Here is an 18,262-nt window from a genome sequence, read left to right on the forward strand (position 1 = left end):
TAGTTCTGAGTAATCAAATCATTTTCGCCTAAGCCCAACTAAGGTTGGAACTTTAGCAAGCAGCCGGCCAAGTAAATTTATTGGGTGGCATCCAGACCAAGCTGGTCATGACTACGTCCCATTGAAATTAATGGAACTTAGGGTTAGTCATGTAGCTTGTCTCATTTATTTCAGCGGTGTTTAATTGTGACTAACTGGTCTGGATGTTGCTCATTGTGAGAATCGGGGGCATAACTAGGGGAGAAGGGACCCGTGTTTGCCCGTCTCCCCAGCAGCCCAAGGGAGATAATGAAGAAAATAGGAAGGGGTAGATCTGGAGGGCCCCAGGAGTTTTGGGGCCCGGGTGCTTTGAACTCATCTGCTCAGTTATAGCTACACCCCTGGTGCAAATTGAATAATTATGCAATTATTAGAATAATTATTCTAAAAATTGCATTCGCAAAAGTGCGTACACAGCTTAGTCTGATTTCTCAGGTGTTCATGAACATGTTACACCAAAAACTAACATACTTTTAAAAAGACTTCATCTAAGACAGAAATGTTGAGAATATCCCCTTTGTAGACTTAAGCTGGTTTTAACAGTCACCCTCTCTTCCCTGGAAAGCCAGGAAATTGTAGCTGGGAGCAAGGAGAGGAGGCTAGAAGTTTCTAACCCAGAATCCTCAGCATTTCGTTCAACTACCGTTCCCAGGATCCTTTGGGGAAATGTTACAACAATGAAAGTTTAAAAGTGATACAGGTTTGTGGCACACAGAGAGCCATTGATATGTATCATTTTGGTGAGATCTCTCAGTCACAAAGAACCAATGATGGCATTAGTCTAACAAACCTCCAGCCTAACAAACTAATCCAACAAACAGCTTCACATGAAAAGGAAGGTGGCAGGAAGTACCAGTTCCCAGCAAGTGTGTGCTTCTAATGAAAGTTACGTCCACCCATTACCATGTCCAAACCTGTCAGTGTCTGGCTTCGGAGCCGCATTTTCCTCCGGGAACCCAACATGTGTAATCTACATTTGAAGTTGAGTGGCAAATGCCAGGTGGCAGAAGGAAGTGTGGCTCGGAAACCAGACATTGGGGCTATTCTCACAAATAACAAAAATTGGGCTAGGAGAGCCTAGCCCGATTTCTGTTAATCGTCAGAACCACCGGGCTCAGCTGCGAGCCCGGTGGTTCTAGAGTGGGTAACCCGCTCTGGAACCCCTGGTAAAAAGCAGGTTTGTGGAGCGAGCGCTCCGCAAACCTGCTTTTTACAATTGTGAGTGGCCACGCCGTGCCTTCGTGCCGTGCCTACTCATGAGTAGACCCCCAGCTGGAAGGCGAAAAGCCGCCTCCCGGTTCGGGGGTCTCCCCAGTATGCCCTGCATGCTCGCGCAGAGCATACTGGGGCTTGCGGGGGCCGCGCGGCCCCTGAGTTCCCCAGCCCCCACCTGCTTTGGCTCGGAGCCGGCAATTGTGTGGGCGGCCAACCCAGCCGCCCAGGGCTCCCTCTCCGCTCATGAGAGGGCTTAGCCCGCTCTCCCCACTCACCCGAAGAAACCGGGTCTCACAGATCATGAGACCCGGCTCACTGGCGGTTCAGACGACATGGAATGGAAATGTGCTGAAATAGCTGCTCGTGCCGGGAGAAACACCCTTGCTGGCAACCAGTGGCTCCCAACAGCTTACGTTTGCTTGGCCACAGGAAGCCCCTCAGTGTCTCTTATATTTTATTTGTTGTTCAATGTTTATAACACCTCTCATAATGGATCTCAAGACAGTTTACAAAAGTTAAAATACAATAAAATTCTGCAAACGTTACATTTAAAACCTTAAAATCAATTAAACATTAAAAACCATAGAACACCAAGAAACAATTAAAAAGAAAGAGAAGCAAGAAATGGATTTCAGAGAGACCACACAGCAGAGCCTTGAATGATTTCATTGATCATTTGTGATGTCATACATTTAGGACTGTTAGGCATTTCCTTCCACTGAAATATGCAGCTGAAGAAGTTTGAGACTATTTCTTAGTTTATCTCATTGATTTGTAGTTGTTCTATGTATTTCTCTAACAAATAATATCTCACGGGTCTGTCTGTGAGTTACACGGGGTTCCTTCCTGGTTTATGAGTCTTCTATGATTTATACTGCTCTGTTCACAACTATATGTGTAATTATCAGAGTGCTGTTCTATTATAATACCCAATAGTTGTGATCATTGTGCGTCAATGCTTCTGTATGTAGTGGTTTCTGTAAGAAATCTCTTATTTCTTCCTTCCTTCAAATTCTGTAAAAGCTGTTCTCATACAGCAGTGACTAATCAACAGGTAGCTTTGCCCACTCAGTCATATTCTACTTACATAAATATCTTCTTTTCCACAACAAAAAGTTCAATAGCAGAGATGCTGCTGAAACACTGGTTGGTAGTCATAAAGAACATGGCACCAACTCTATGGAGGGAAGGGGGGGAAAGTTTATCATAAAGATAAAAATCAGAGGGTGCAAAAAACCAGCCCTTTAAAAAAAATAGCAGCCATACACACACACACACACACACACACGTATAATTTTATATCGCTGGCTTTCCTCTTTAAAGCCCACTTCTTGAACAAACTCTTCCCCAAACGATCCTCTTTTTCTCTCTTTCTCCTCCCTTACCAACAATCTCCCCTTTAACTCCTTTCCCTATTTTTATGCTAGTTTTTCACAAAGCAGTTCACAACAAACACAGTTAAACACATAATAACAAAGGCTGATGTCCTGACTAAATTACCGAAGGGAAGTCCCATTGAAATTAATAGAACAAGTTACTCGTGATATCTCACTTTTTCCCAGGGGCATAGATAGGGGAGAGGGGACCCATGTTCGCCCCTCTCCCCGGTGGCCCCTCAGAGTGAGGAAGATAATGAAGAAAATAGGGAGGGGTGGAACTGGGGGACCCTCAGGAGCTCAGAGGCCTGCGTTCTTTGAACCCATCCACTCAATTATAGCTACACCCCTGACTTGTCCTATTAATTTCAATGGGACTTCCCTTCAGTAATTTAGTCAGCATGTCAGCCAAGTACTACCAAGTTTTTTTAAAAAAATAAGCAAAGCAACATAAAACCGTAGACAATTTTCAGCAAGATAAATCCAATTAAGATAATGTTGAAAATGAAACCAACATTAAAAGTCAGGAATCAAGCATCCAAAGCAAGATGGAACACCTTCACAGCCCTTTCTAAAACAGCTAATGTTGGGGCCCGATAGATATAACCCTGGGAAATGAGTTCCACAAGCAAGGTACCACCACCAAAAAGGTCGTGTTCCTGGTCCCTGTCAAACAAACCTGCATTCTGCAGATTTGCAGGGCCTGAGCTGAATAAGTTCATATTATTATTATTATTATTATTATTACATTTATATCCCGCTCTTCCTCCAAGGAGCCCAGAGCGGTGTACTACACACTTGAGTTTCTCCTCACAACAACCCTGTCAAGTAGGTTAGGCTGAGAGAGAAGTGACTGGCCTAGAGTCACCCAGCTAGTATCATGGCTGAATGGGGATTTGAACTCAGGTCTCCCCGGTCCTAGTCCAGCACTCTAGCCACTACACCACGCTGGCTCAGGCACAGGCGCAGACGGTCCTAGGCTATATTGGGCTTTCAAGTTCATAGCTAGCACACTGCACCCAGAAATAAACTGGCAACAAGGCTCAATATGCACAGATCATCTTGCTCCTGTCATCTGATGGTTACACTCTGGGCCAAAGGAAGTTTCTGAACTGTCTTCAAAGGGCAACACCAGCTTTCCATGCAGACAGTCCCAGGTTCAGCTTCCAGTGTCTCCAGGTGAAAGAATCAGCTAGCTGATGCTGGGGAAGGCTTTTGCCTTGACGATGCCCGTCAGAGCAGACAGTTGACCCATTTAGACATTGGTCTAGATGGGTCAATGGCCTGGCTTGGTATAAAGCAAATTCTTCCAGTCACAGAAAGGGTTTTTCTCAACACTTTCTTTCCCCTACCCACATCCCATGGAGCAACTTATCCATGGAATGGTCATGGTAGAAAAGTAACAGAGCAGAGATTAAACTGGAAGTTCAATGGGGTAACCAGGGCAAAAAGCTGGTGGGCTAAAGGGCAGAACCAGGGCATAATCTGAAGTTCATTAGCTTTTCAGACCCCAGTATACAGCTTACTTAAGAGAACATGATTTTACATGTTAGGCCAGAAACACAGCTGCCAGTTGGCAACCTATATGTCTGCTTAAGAATGAAACAGATGGACAAGATCCAAGCAAAAGCCATACATTATCTTTAAAAGGCTGTGCCATAAAGTGGTTAGAGCCAAGTTCTCAGCCCTGAGATGTTTTCAGGTTCCCTCTGGAAACAAACATCCACATTTCATCACTGCACACACATACCCCATGACTCACCTGTTCTGCAAGCCGCTAGCATCATTTGTTACACCAAAGAAGATGGCACCTACAACTAAGCCCAGGAAAACGGTAACACACAGCTGAAACACAAATGAACAATCCAGTGTCATATACAGCAGTTTTGTGTGACATGTCAGAATGGTACGCAAATGAAGACATATATATAACTCAAGGACCCCTGCATTTGTGCAGTTTCTACACATTTTATCCACACCCCACTTAGACACTTTACTTTTAAAGATCTTTTTAAAAAACATTAAATTTTTAAAAACTATTTAGAGTTTTTAACACACTGCATATACCGCTCAACAACTCAATAGTTTTTATAGTCTTTTACATTCTTACAATTTTATACCTTGTCCTGTGTATTTTATCCACACCCTACATAAGATTGGGAGGGGAGCTGGTCTTGTGGTATCAAGCATGATTTGTCCCCTTAGCTAAGCAGGGTCTGCCCTGCTTGCATATGACAGGGAGACTAGAAGTGTGAGCACTGGAAGAGATTCCCCTGTGGGGATGGAGCTGCTCTGGGAAGAACAGATGGCTTCAGATTCCATCTCTGGCTTCTCCAAGATAGGGCTGAGAGAGATTCCTGCCTGCAACCTTGGAGAAGCCGCTGCCAGTCTGTGTAGACAATACTGAGCTAGATACACCAATGGTCTGACTCAGTATATGGCAGCTTCCTATGTTCCTATAACACTCTATGCTTGTACTTTCTTAAGCTGGTCTAAGACTGTAATAAAGATGATTTGATTTGTAACTCAAGGATAACATTTTCAATGGAAAGTGCTTTTTCAGCAGAAATCAAATTGGTTGACATGCTGTGGAATCCAACACCAGCATTCCCACTGGGGTGCTGCTCACGTGAAAAAAAGACCCTGGAGGTGTTGTGGAGGTGAGCAGTTGTGCAATGGCCTCAAACAATGTGCAGGCACTTGTGTCCCACTACCTCCATTCTTGCCAGTGGAAGCAGAGCTACAGAAGTGCCTGCGTGTTTGGGGTTATTGCACAACCACCCACCTCTGCAGCACTTCTGGCCCTGCCTTTCGCATGGACAGCAGCAGCCCCAGTGGGTTGGAAACACTGGCGGATTGTGTAGCATGTTGGCTGGTATTCTTTTGAAAATCCAAGCCATTATGCCAGATTAACAATAAAATCCCCTGGAGCACCAAGCAAGCCATTACTACCACGGAAGTCCACTATCCACTTTAATTTAAAACCCAAATGTTAGGTGTTCGTCCTCATGGTTCCAGAGAAAAGCTTGGCATTGTGCAGCCTAAATCTGCTGAAGTCTCAAAAACAATTCCCTCTCCACACACAACAACTGCACCAGTGGTAGCCATAAGGAATGCACTCACTCCTGCGCATGTTGACCTGCGGCCAACTGGTTGTGTGATGCTACCTCCACACATAGAATTCAACTTTTGGCACGCCATTGCAAACATCACTTTTCGGACATTATAATGGTGTCCCAAAGGCTGAGAACCTGCACATGCAGGATTTATTCAGCTGGTTATTTTGCATTCTGATTGGGAGAATATTAGTGAACATGTGTCAGAATGTAAGCATTATATCCTTCTGATCCTACAACTTGGTGAGCCAGCAAGTGTGTGTTCGAATTGGGATGCAATGTCTGCCACATATCTGCAACATCATGACCTGTGATGAGCCAACCCAGGCATGGTATAGGGGGCTGTGTTGGGAACTCTGGACCTCAAACTGGGAACCACAAGGTCAGAGGCTGGGGTCTAGCCTGGTGTGAGGCCATGGGCTATGCATTAGAGCTTCAGGTTGCAGTCCTATGCACACTGACCTGGGAATCCCATTGACCTCAGTGGGTCTTTCTTTGAGTAGACATGTGATGAAATAGTTTTTCACACAGCGCATAATTAATCTATGGAATCCTCTGCCACAGGATGTGGTGATGGCCACCAGCATGGAAGGCTTTAAAGGGGGCCTAAATGAATTCATGGAGGACAGGTCTATAAGTGGCTACCAGTCTTGATGGCTACAGACTAGCTCCAGGCTCAGAGACCTGTTGCCTCTTTACACCAGTTGCAGGGAAGCAACAGCAGGAGAGAGGGCATGCCTTCATCTCTCAGTTGTGGGCCTCACAAAGCATCTGGTAAGCCAGCCACTGTGGGAAACAGAGTGCTGGACTAGATAGGCCTTGGGCCTGATCCAGCAAAGCTCTTCTTATGTTCTTATGCATAGGGCTGAGCCAAAGTATCTCCCTGCAGATAATTCAGGATGCAAAATCACCCCCAAACCCCAAATCTACCTTCAAGTTTATTTATCCTGTAACGGTTTGCAGCTGCAGTGATAACAAGCATTTTCTTCCCAGTACAGGAAGAGAGAAAACGGTTTCCTGCCTTCCAGCACTGTGATGAATAAAAGGGCTATGAGCATCTGTATCACTGCAGAAGAAATAAGGTGAAGGTAAATAGGAGAGTTTCACAGTGCGATGGCTGAAACCCATAAATATCTCTACCCAAAGCATCACTGAAAATAGGAGGTGCCACTCCTATTGCTATTAAGGTGGTCAATAACACCTTTGTTTCAGATCAGCAACAAGTATGCATTGAGTTGGTCTGTCATAGTCCTTTTCAGGGGTGTAAAAGAATGGCGGCGGAGTGTGCAATGTAACTTTTGTGTTTCAATCAGAAGCTCCAGCTTCTTGCTCAAGTCACTGGCCTTAGAGATCCTGAGATGGACATTCTGGATTCAGGTTCAGCCTGTCAGGGTTCCAAGGCTTCAGCCTGACATGATCCACTCAGCAACATGCTAGGAACAATTATTGTTGCCAAATATATTGTAACAAGCACTCAGGTTTGATGCATTAGACATAATTTTGGTGAGGGGGCCTGTGCTAGACTGATAAATAGTTTAGTGTGATAAACAAATTTAAAAGTGTGATGGACAGTTTGTCTTTTAAAACAGCCTGAGTATCAGTTGGTCCCTTAACACTGCTCACCCCTGCTAACTGAGTTACCCCTGCTGAGTAAAAAAAACACCGTTTAAAGTGGCGATTCTCTTATATTTAGCAGAAGGAGAGCAACTGGCCCTATCCAACCCTTCCAGTGGCTGTTGCTGGCATCTGCCTTATGTTTCTTTTCAGATTGTGAGCCCTTTGGGAACAGGGGATCATCTTATTTATGTATTATTGATTTTTCAATGTAAACCACTTTGAGAACTTTGGTTGAAGAATGGTATATAAATATTCATCATTCATTCATTCGTAACACAATCAGAGTAGTTAGAACTGTAAATCAAGAATCAAGTAGAAATTATTAAAATTGCAGTTGATAGTATCAGGCAGTTTAGTCCTTTTTTTCTTTTTTTGAAGAAAGCGTGGGGCTTGAACCTTAATACTAAAGAGCACTCCATCCATGGTACCGTGGTGCTAAGAACCTGCCGAAAGGACCAAATGTCAGGGATAATCTGACCGCGGAGGCAATTGTAGTGGGGAATGAGGATCATATCAAGACCAATTTGAGAAGATTAGCTAAGAAGGCTAAACGAGCTGTGGAGCGTTTAGAGACTGCATTTCAAATCCAGCCCTAATGAGGTTAGGGAGATCAAAATGATTGTGAGAAAGAAAAAAAAGTCAAAACCATTTGCCCTGGGGGATTATCAAGCTCTAAAAGGGCATAATTCTTGTCACAGGGTCAAGCTTTTACAAAGCAATTATTAGGGATCTCCATAATATCAACATACACACAGATCCAAAGGCTGTTAACTTGGGGATTCTGAAGACCTTTTTGCCCCGCAGAGATCAAAGATTGAACAAGATGTCAGATAGATCCAACTATGAATTTTATATAGCACCCATTTCTGTTGCTATGTATTCAGCAACAGAACCAAGGAACAGACTGAATAACTAGAATGCAGCAGGGGGCAGTTCCACAGTTCCTCCTGCTGCCATTTCTCCCCTTCAGGCCCCCACCCCGCCCTCCCGGATGGTTTGCACCAGTCAAGGTTCCACAATCTATGCTTCTTGAGGTTAGGAGGAAAGCAACTGAAGAAGCTACAGGGAAATTCCTGGTTAGTCAGCACAGAGCAGAAAGCAGGAAATGGGGATGGTGGGGATTGATTAATGATGGTTCCTGCAGTGGCCAGATGAGCACCATCCACTGAGGAGCCAGTACTGTCTCCATAGCAAAACATGGAGGATCATTTTGTTTCTTGCTGCATTTATCCAGAAACCTGGGGGGAAACACTGATGTCCTCTGGATTGTGAGTACCTGCTGCACATTCTCCATAAAAAACACCTTGAAGCACCAATGGCTCCAGGAGGTTTTTCCACACATGGCTCTATGCCTCAAGGTATCTGAAGAGCGAATCTGCTTCGCAGCAGATTCGAGGCATTTTAATTTGAGGGATTAGATGGACCATTCGCATAGCCATCAGCACCTCCATCAACACCTTCGGAGAAAGCAGAAGCCCTGGAGTTTTTCCCCAAAAGCTGCTGGAAATAGAGGATTTTTTTACCCCGGACATAACTCGGGCTAAGCCAGAATCTGCAGCCTCCATTCGGGGAGAATCAAAGTCCTTTCTGTCCTGGTCCCTGATAGCCTGCAAGGAGGTTGGATTACATCCAGCGAATATGTGGACTGGCACACTCCAATGAGGATTGGATTCGGGGGGGGGGAACCATCTGTAAAACCTCTAAGAGGTATCTTGCAGAAAGTAAGAGTAACCCCAAGTCCACAGTAATGCCTCACCAAGCTGTTATTCACACTTGGCTTCAGGCTTCGGGGTACATGTTGAGCGAAGGCACTTTGAACTACACTCGCGGCAGTGAGGGAAGCAGCCCCTCCCCTCCGCTCTTGGTTTTATCTTGAAACAAGTGTACATGGCAGGCGTCAGTGTTTGCGTCTAGCCAATGGGAGGTGGGGGAGAGAACTCCCCTGCAGAGATAGATCTGCAATTGTGAAGAGAGGATGCCTCTTATCATGCTAATGATTCTACATCAGTGCCTCTCCCTGTTTGTTCCAGCGTTTTCAGAAAAAGAAGCTTAAAACCAGCATTTTAATAACCCGGAAATACCTCAAGCTAGAATTCTCATCACAAAGCCAGACTTGTGTGTGGAGTGGGTCCAAGAATCTCGTCGGGAGTTCGGGGTAAGTTTGGCTGGTGTGTGAATGTGCACACACTCTCCCGAAGGAGATTCAGGGCAGAAGCCCTGTGTGTAAAGCCTCCGGGTTCACAAGCAGATAATGCTGGTGCAAATGTGTTAAGCTTGGCGTTTAAACTGGATTCAATGACAATTTAAATAGGATTACCTGTGCTATGGAGGCTTGTGGGTTGCCTATCAAGTTTTTGAACGTGCGTTTGGAGACCCACTTGAGCTGGTGGAAGAAGGAGGTAGTGTAGGCGATTCCTCTGAAAGTAGTCTCTCTTTGTCCCCCCAAAGACAGCTTCTCTAATTCTGCTTTGGTGTCACGGTAGTAAGTGGAACTGGAATACTTCTCCGCTAATTTCTCTGCCAATGTCTTATCACAACTGCTATGTTCATCAATGATCTCTTTATAGAAAAAGAAGAAGGAAAATTGGTTATATTTAATAAGACCTGCTGGGTCTATAGAAGTTAAGGGAGACTTTGCACAATTTCCACACAGCTACCTGCCAGCTAGCTTTTGTTTTCTGTGATCAACCCACCATTTTTTCAATTTCACAGAAAGCAAGAGCTGGCCAGCAGGTGTGGTGCTACAGAAATCACACGAGGTCCCTGCTGCCTGTATGACCTGCACATGAGGTTGTGCTGGAAAAGGCAACAGGAGTCTGTGAGAATTTGTAGATGCTGAGTAAGCTCTTGCCTTCTGTGCATTTGAAAGCTCTTCAAAGCACTTTTACTGCTGTCTGGAAGAGCCCCAGGAAGTTTTTCACACATGGCTCTATGCCTTGAAGTATCTGAACAGCAATTCTGCTTTGCAGCAGATTCGAGGCATTTTAATTCAAGGGATTAGATAGACCATTCGCATAGCCATCAGCACCTCTATCAACACCTTTGGAGAAAGCAGAAGCCCGGTAGTTTTTTTTCAAAAGCTGCTGGAAATAGAAGATTTTCTTACCCCTGGACATAACTCAGGGCTAAGCCAGAATTCACAGCCTCCACTCCTGTCTGTCCTGGTCCCTGAAAGCCCGCAGGGAGGTTGGGTTAATTCCAGTGAATATGTGGACTGGCACACTCCAATCAGGAGTGGATTGCGGGGGGCGAAGGGGAGCCCTGTCTGTAAAACCTCCTGGTGTCACTAGGAATGACTTCTGTATGACACAGCTGCCAAATGCAAAAGACATGTATTGCAAACTCAAGAGGAATTCTATAAAGGCATTATGATTTGCATACCTGTATCGATTTCATTAGTCTTGTTCAAAGCCACAGCTGTCGAATCTCCATTAATGACATCCAGAAAGAAATCAGCAGGGTTGTTGTATGGCTCGCACTCATAACCTACAAAGAAATACAGCATTCCGACATTACTTGACAGATAGTGAATATGTGATACAAAGTGTTGGAGATGCAGCTCCTGATGGCATTGACTCTTAGTACCAGCAATCCTATTGATCACTAGAGGCATTATCTATCTATCTAATTTGTACATCGTCCCAAATTTTTGTCTCTGGGCAGAGATGAAACTTTCATCTAGGGCGGGGCTGCTCAATTTCGGCCCTCCTGCAGATGTTGACCTACAATTCCCATAATCCCTAGCTATTGGCCACTGTGGCTGGGGATTATGGGAGCTGTAGTCCAAAAACAGCTAGGGGGAGCTAAGTTGAGCAGGCCTGGTCTAGGGGTAGAGACAGCCAGTAAGGGGATTCCCTCTCTGACTCTGCTTTCTGTGACTCCCCTTCATTAGATTGATACTCAGGTTTCATTCACTCACCTGGAGAGAGAGACTTCCTTCTCCATTCCCCACTTCCTGTATGTAGGAAGCAACTAGGCATGTAGGCCTTATCTATCTCCCTGATGGATTTCCTAAATAAATTACTGACTTTGGAACTTTAACTCCATGTTTCCAGACAAGGAGGCTGTTCGTACGACCACGTGTGGTCGGGTGGGTGGGGGGTGGGAAGGTGGTGTTCAACCTACCTTCCTCCAGATGACCCTTTGCAGTGCAGGCAGCACAGAAGATGCACGCCCAATGCTGCCGAGAGCAGCACAGATGACTCTCCGCCTGCTCCTGGCTGCGCTGGTAAACAGAGGCCGGGACTTGTTGCCCCAGGCTGCAGTGCTGGGTTTGGCACCACGGCACTGCTGGGATCCGCATGGATCCCAACAGTTCTCACAAGCAGCCAAACCCAGGCTTGGCTGGTTAAGCCTGGATGCGGCTGCTTGTGAGAACAGCCTCAATATTAATTAGCAGTGCTCTCCTTACCTGCACACTTCTGCTGGGGCAGACAAGGAAATCTCCCCTTCAAGCTCTCTAACACAAAGCACCTTGGGTAATGTCTTGGAAACCAACTGAATTCTTTAAAAAAAATTGAATTCTCCAAATAATCTCTCCCACCCAATATTCATAAGTTCTCCAACATGTCATTACATATTACTCTTATGGCAAATTGTCATATGGCTGGGGAAAAGGGCTAATGTTCCAATTTGAGATGTAGCCATTTCCTTCCCTAGACAGTCCCTGGAAGGAATCTGGCTCAGAGTATGCTGTTCCAAAGGGTTCCACTGCAGGGGTCTTCAGCTCCAGAGATTTCAGCTGACACTTCAGCTCTGTCTGTGGATCTGGGTCCAGCACCTCCATGGCTTGTACCACTGGCCCTCCTGATCTGCTTGTGTCTCTGACTTTCTGTGTTTGATCCCTGGCTGCTGCTCAGACCTGGGTCAATGATGGTTCTCAGACCTGAGTGTTTGGGCTCATGGGTTTAGAATGCACGCATACTAGAGAGTTATGTTGTTATGTATTAGCCCTTTTGTAACCATATATTGTTGCTGTGTGGTCTAGCCACAAACCTATAATGTAGCTGTCTAGAGCTTTTTAGACTGTATGCTATAGGATTACTCAGAAGCAAGGGGCTTTCTCTCTCTCAGCCAGCCCAGAGTAAGTAGCTCTGCCCTTTGTTGTTAGTTTAGTTTTCCAGTCTTACCAGTGAGAGTGTGATGGATGCTTTCCCTGAACAGGTTCATAATTAGCAAAGTCACAAATCTTTTCACCTAGTAATCATCTTTCCAATTAATAACCCTCAAGAATTCATCTCCTGAACTTTGATCTCTGTTTGAACTACAACTCCCTGGACGTGTTAACCTCTAAGAGAAAGTTATCCACATGCCTTGGGAGTAAAATAAGGCTTTTATAAACTAGTGGAAATCTTGGTTGAGTGATGCTTACTGGAATCTCTGGATTCGCAGGACAAGCTATGGAACAAAATAAATACAACACTATTTGCATAGCCACTCAATGTCAGTCTTGTTCTCAATGCCCCTGGTTTTCACTAGAGTGCCTTCTGAAAACTTACCAATGCTTTTGAAGTATTCTAGGGCATCTTGAGTCGGCCCATGATACAGCATTTGTCCCGCAGCCAGTAAGGTCAAGTTATCAAACAGTCTGTAAATACTGTAGCGTGGTTGATGGATGGAAAAGATAATTGTTTTTCCTTGCCTGGACATTCTGCACATGGAACAGATGTTAACAAAGTTGTCAAATATTTAGTGGTCTTGTGGAATGTTGTACTGCTTATTCAAAACTATTGCAGGGCACTCTGTGTGGGGCTGCCCTTGAAGTCAGCTGGAAATTTGTGTGGGTGGAAAATGCTGCAGCAAGATTCCAAACTGGAGCTCTGAACAGCACACAGGGACTTGTTTCCATTTTATTCACAACAACTCTGTGAGGTAGGCTAGATTAAGAGAAAATGCCTGGCTGAAGATGACACATTGAACTCTGTGGCTTAATAGAGCTTTGAACCCAGGTCTCCCAGACCAATTCAAATGCTATCCATTAAATGACATGGATAAGAATATATTTGACATGGCAGTTCCTATGGAGAAAGAAAGTGGCATCCTTTGATTCCACACATACTTTAACAGCCAATCAGAGACCATGCACCATCTTCATTAGCTAGCAATTCCTGTGTCATTACCTCTTCAGGAGCAGCAGGACAGCATTGGCTGTGCTGGCATCCAGTCCAGTCGTGGGCTCATCTAAGAACAAGATTGCAGGGTCTGTAATGAGTTCCATTCCGATATTGGTCCTCTTCCTCTCTCCCCCTGATATACCACGAGTGAACTGGGTTCCAACCTAGCGCAAAACAAGAAATGATTCAGTACTACTGAGCTGAAAAAGAAATGATTCAGTACTACTGAGCTGAAAAAGTGCAAAACAAGAAATGATTCAGTACTACTGAGCTGATAAACCATTTCTGTATCTTTCAGATACAGAAATGGTTTATCTCTATAGGCAGGGCTGCAGAAATCCACTAGTCTACTAGTCTGTGATGAGTGAAAAATGATGCCTGGCGAGTGAAAAACAGTCCTGTTGAGCAATGTACCAACATAGCTTGATGAGTAAAATATTTTGTCTGGCTGATAAAATGAGGCAACATTTCTTCACCCCTGTCTATAGGGCAGAGATTCTCAATCTTGTTGGGTCTCCAGCTCCCACACCATCCCCAGCCACAGTCACAGGAACTGAAGACCCAGGTTTGAGAACCCCTGCTATAGGGGCTGTTCACCCCACAGTAGAAGACTGAGTAGCAAATCTGAAACATGGGCTTCTTGTCTGATTATCCATCAGTTATCTGACATGTTCCGCACATTACCAGTTATGCATGGAACTTGAGCTGCATCTCCAGCTGCCGAAGTCCGGAAGACAGATCAGTGGAAGGGCTGCTCCTGTGAGTTGGCATCTTCACCATCAGCCAGGCCGCATGTTCAATGAACACAGGAAGCTGCCATATACCCAGTCAGACCATTGGTTGGTCCATCTAGCTCAGTATTGTCTACACAGAATGGCAGCGGCTTCTCCAAGGTTGCAGGCAGGAGTCTCTCTCAGCCCTGCCTTGGAGATGCCAGGGAGGGAACTTGGAACCTTCTGCATGCAAGCACACAAGTGCTCTTCCCAGAGCAGTCCCATCCCCTAAGGGGAATAACTTACAGTGCTCACATGCAATCACCCATCCAAATGCCAACCAGGGCAGACCTTGCTTAGAAAAGGAGACAATTCATGCTTGCTACCACAAGACCAATGCCAACTCCTTTTGCCCGCTCCCTCCCTCTGAATGAAAGAGCCTGGAAGCAGGACTGCAGCACCAAAAGAGACTAGCCCATACAAACCCACATACCCCTAGTAATATGGTGGTGGCTGTTATTATTATTATTGATTTTTTTATTATTGATATTGATTTATTTGCAAGCCACTTTTTTATTTTTATGCGTTTACTATATTCATACCCCACTGTTCAGACAATGTTGGCTCACTTGGAGCGAGGGCCCAGCTGGTCTTCTGGTCGCTAACATGAATTGTCCCCTTTGCAAGGCAGGATCTGTCCTGGTTTGCATTTGGAAGGGTGACTGCATGTGAGCACTGCCTGCTGTAAAATATTCCACTTTGGGGACAGGGTCATAGCTCAGTGATAAAGCGTCTACATTGCATGCAGGAGGTCTAGGTTCAGTCCCTGGCATTGTCAAGTAGCGCTAGGAGAGACTCTTGCCTGAAGCTTTGGAGAGCCACTGCCATTCAGAGCAGACAATACTGACCTGGATGGCTCAATGGTCTGACCTGGTATTAGGCAGCTTCCTATGATTCTATGCCCACCTATTCGACAGGCCCCTGTCAACAGACATCTTAAGTGAGTTTGTTTTTTACCTTTTTGTCTCTGCATGTTTGTGTGTATTTTTAACCTTGTATCACCTTGGCTATTTCATTTATCCCAAGCTCTTCTCCCCTTTTCTTCTTCTTCTTCTTCTGTTTTTCTTATTTAGAGTCTTCCAGCCAATTTAGAACATCGCTTGCTAGTGTGCATACCTAGCAGTTTTCTTCTTTTGAATTAGATCAACCCAAAGAACAGTCGACAATTGCAAGAGGAGGAGGAAGGAAGTACTCCCACCAGAAACAGATGCTGGACTGGGCCACTGAAGGACAACAGGGAGCAAACCAAAGTGAAAAATATGGCCCCAGAGGGGTGCTGGTGGAGACATGCTCTTGTGCAAGGTCACCCAATGGAGATATAGAACCAATGTAGGGCTCAATGGAGTTTCGAATCCAAACCAGAACCTCTATCCACTGTATGAGGCTTAAACAATTTCATCTTAACCTTATTGTTCAAGCATGCGAGTGGCTGAATATACGAGTTGCACTGAAAATAATTTAAGCTAAATAACTTAAATGCATGAAGATGTTCTAGCTATTTCCCCATAGGCAATCAACCCATAACTCAGTACTAATCAAGCAGAGGTAAACCAATATGAGAGCAAAGCTGTGATACTTTGCATGAGAAAAATCAGTCAGATTAAAATTTGGCACTTTAAACACACATACACTTCTAGTTTTTATAACATACCAGTGTTTTCAGGCCCGTTGTAATAACGGGCGCTAGCACCTTCCCCCCCGCTTGCCTCCGCGTCCGGCCCCGCAACCAACAACTGTCGCCGCCGCCAGCCTCCATGCCGTGGCCAGTCTTCCCGGCCGCGCAAGGGCCCCAAATTTCCCCCCCCTGCCCGGCTCCGGCGGCGCCGCCAGGCCTCGGTGGTGGCTCTGCCACCACCTCGGCCGGCTTCCCCCGCCGCCTCTTCCCCCCGCCCGGCTTTGGCAGCGTGGCCAGGCCTCGGCCATGGCTCCGCCGCCGCCTCGGCCGCGCCTCGGCCAGTTTCCCCCGCCGCCGCATACCTGGCTTTTTCGGGACGGCCGCTTCTGGCTGCCCAAGATGGCCGCCGGGTGCTGGCAGTCGTGTCTCCCTTGCTCTGTTCTGGTCATGCACTTTGCGCATGCCCAGAACAGCCCAGGGAGGCACGAACACACGCCTTGGTGTCCGTCCACGGATGGACACCAAGGCTTTTATTAGAGAGGATAAATATATATAATTAGAGGCTTTTATTAGAGAGGATAAATATATATAAATGTATAAATATTTATGGCTGCAACATTTTATTAATTGATGTAAGCAATGCAATTAATAAAGTATTTGGTTAGATCAATTGATTAAAACCCCTTTTAATAATGAAAGAGGTATCTCTGATTGATTGATTGATTGATTGATTGATTGATTGAATGGACAACACATTTTTTTAAAAAGTTATAATTGCTATTTTGAATGTAAGTATTTCTCAAAACTGCAGGTGGCAAGTCTCAGAATAAGCATTCTCCCTTCACTCTCACACAGGAGAGAGTGAACTCTTCTAAGATGACACCTGCTGCAATATATATACAGGCACCTTCTAAAAACTAATAAAGTATACAAGGAGTTTTTTCCTACAAAATGAATGCTTTAGTCATATGTAACTTTATACAGATATAATTGATTAATCAGTCATTTTAAATGGATTAGTCAACTAAGAATTCTAAGGTGACAGCTATAATAAATATGGCATAATAAAGTAATAATAATAATAATAATAACCTTTGAATCTGCCACTTTTGTCAAACCCAACTCCTTGAGGATCTGGTTAATTCTTTCCTTCTTTTCTTGCTCCCTCACTGTCTTTGGAAGTCGGAGGGCTGCTGAAAATTGCAGGTTTTCTCTTACAGTCAAGGTCCCCATTACCACATCATCCTGAACAATCAAAAGAAAAGATTTAAGCTGCTTCCAGACATAAGTCCCAAGTCAGTAGTTCTGGTGCACTCACAGAGGCTCCAAAGCACATATGAAGTAGGGATGTGCATGAACCTTTTAACAGGCCTCTGAACAGGTTCAAACACAGGGCAGGGTTCAAAGTTCGAATGTGGTGGGGGTGCCTCTTTAAGGGCAGGAGACGGTGCACTTACCCCTCCTGCTTCTCCCCCCAACGATGGCGCTTGTTACTATTATAAGTCTTTGTGGTGGCAGCGTACCTCCCTGCCGCCCCATTGCCCTCCTCGGCTGGAAGTACCGGGCATGCATGCGCCCATCGCATGTGCGCACATGCACAGCAGATGGGCGCGCACACACGCAACGAGCACACACGCACCCAGTACTTCTGGCCACTTCTGGCTGAGAAGGGCAACGGGGCAGCAGGGAGGTACGCTGCCGCCCCAAAGACATTTAACAGTAATGAGTGCTGGCAGGGGAAAAGCAGCGGGAGGGGTAAGTGCACCCTCCCCCACCCTTAAAGAGGCACCCTTGCCGCCTTCGAACCGCCCAGCAGCGGTTCCATGCACATCCCTAATATGAGCTCTGCAGGCATTTGCTGCTCCATACAGCAAAGTATGGGGTGGGATACTCTATATTCACTCACCGTATTTGGTTAAAGAAAACTGGACTATACATTACATCAGACAATTCTGATTTATCGGTGGCATCCTTGAACTGTAAAATAATAAAGGCAAAGACAAGACATGATTTACCTGTACAACATATCCGGAGATGCATTTAAAATTGGCAGGCTGTGGAACTCCATTGATCAGAACATCTCCACTCAACCCATGAGGATCTTTCCTTGCAGCTAAAATATCCAGTAACCTAGAAGAAGAAAAGGCAAGACCACATCACAAGTTGCTTTTCTATTATGAAGACTTCTAAACATGTGAAATGGCAGGATAATAGACACCCTGCACCATTTTTACACAACGCAGTGATTGCACAAGCAATTGTTCTGGGTTTAGTGTGGATCCCATAAGCCCAATGTACACCACACTCATCCAGTATGAAACAAAGCCATGCTATAATGAAGTTAGACCCATGTTTGACCCCACAGGGCTCAAACTGGTAGCTAGGCATAAGCTCCTTA

General features: G+C 45.3%; 1 protein-coding gene across 6 annotated transcripts in view; it reads right to left on the reverse strand.

Annotated features, from left to right (window-relative positions):
- Positions 1–18,262, reverse strand: part of LOC128327145 (broad substrate specificity ATP-binding cassette transporter ABCG2-like) — a 49,544-nt gene that overhangs the window by 10,948 nt on the left and 20,334 nt on the right. For all 6 annotated transcript variants that reach the window (XM_053255470.1, XM_053255471.1, XM_053255475.1 and 3 more), the window contains 8 exons: positions 17,880–17,994; positions 16,957–17,109; positions 13,483–13,640; positions 12,862–13,013; positions 10,745–10,849; positions 9,681–9,922; positions 4,393–4,475; positions 2,342–2,431 (listed from right to left, as the gene is read on the reverse strand). In XM_053255470.1, the coding sequence (XP_053111445.1) occupies positions 2,342–2,431; positions 4,393–4,475; positions 9,681–9,922; positions 10,745–10,849; positions 12,862–13,013; positions 13,483–13,640; positions 16,957–17,109; positions 17,880–17,994 (1,098 nt within the window). The remainder of the gene's footprint in view (positions 1–2,341; positions 2,432–4,392; positions 4,476–9,680; positions 9,923–10,744; positions 10,850–12,861; positions 13,014–13,482; positions 13,641–16,956; positions 17,110–17,879; positions 17,995–18,262) is intronic.

The sequence above is a fragment of the Hemicordylus capensis genome, chromosome 5, assembly GCF_027244095.1.
Source record: "Hemicordylus capensis ecotype Gifberg chromosome 5, rHemCap1.1.pri, whole genome shotgun sequence".
Classification (NCBI taxonomy): Eukaryota; Metazoa; Chordata; class Lepidosauria; order Squamata; family Cordylidae; genus Hemicordylus; species Hemicordylus capensis.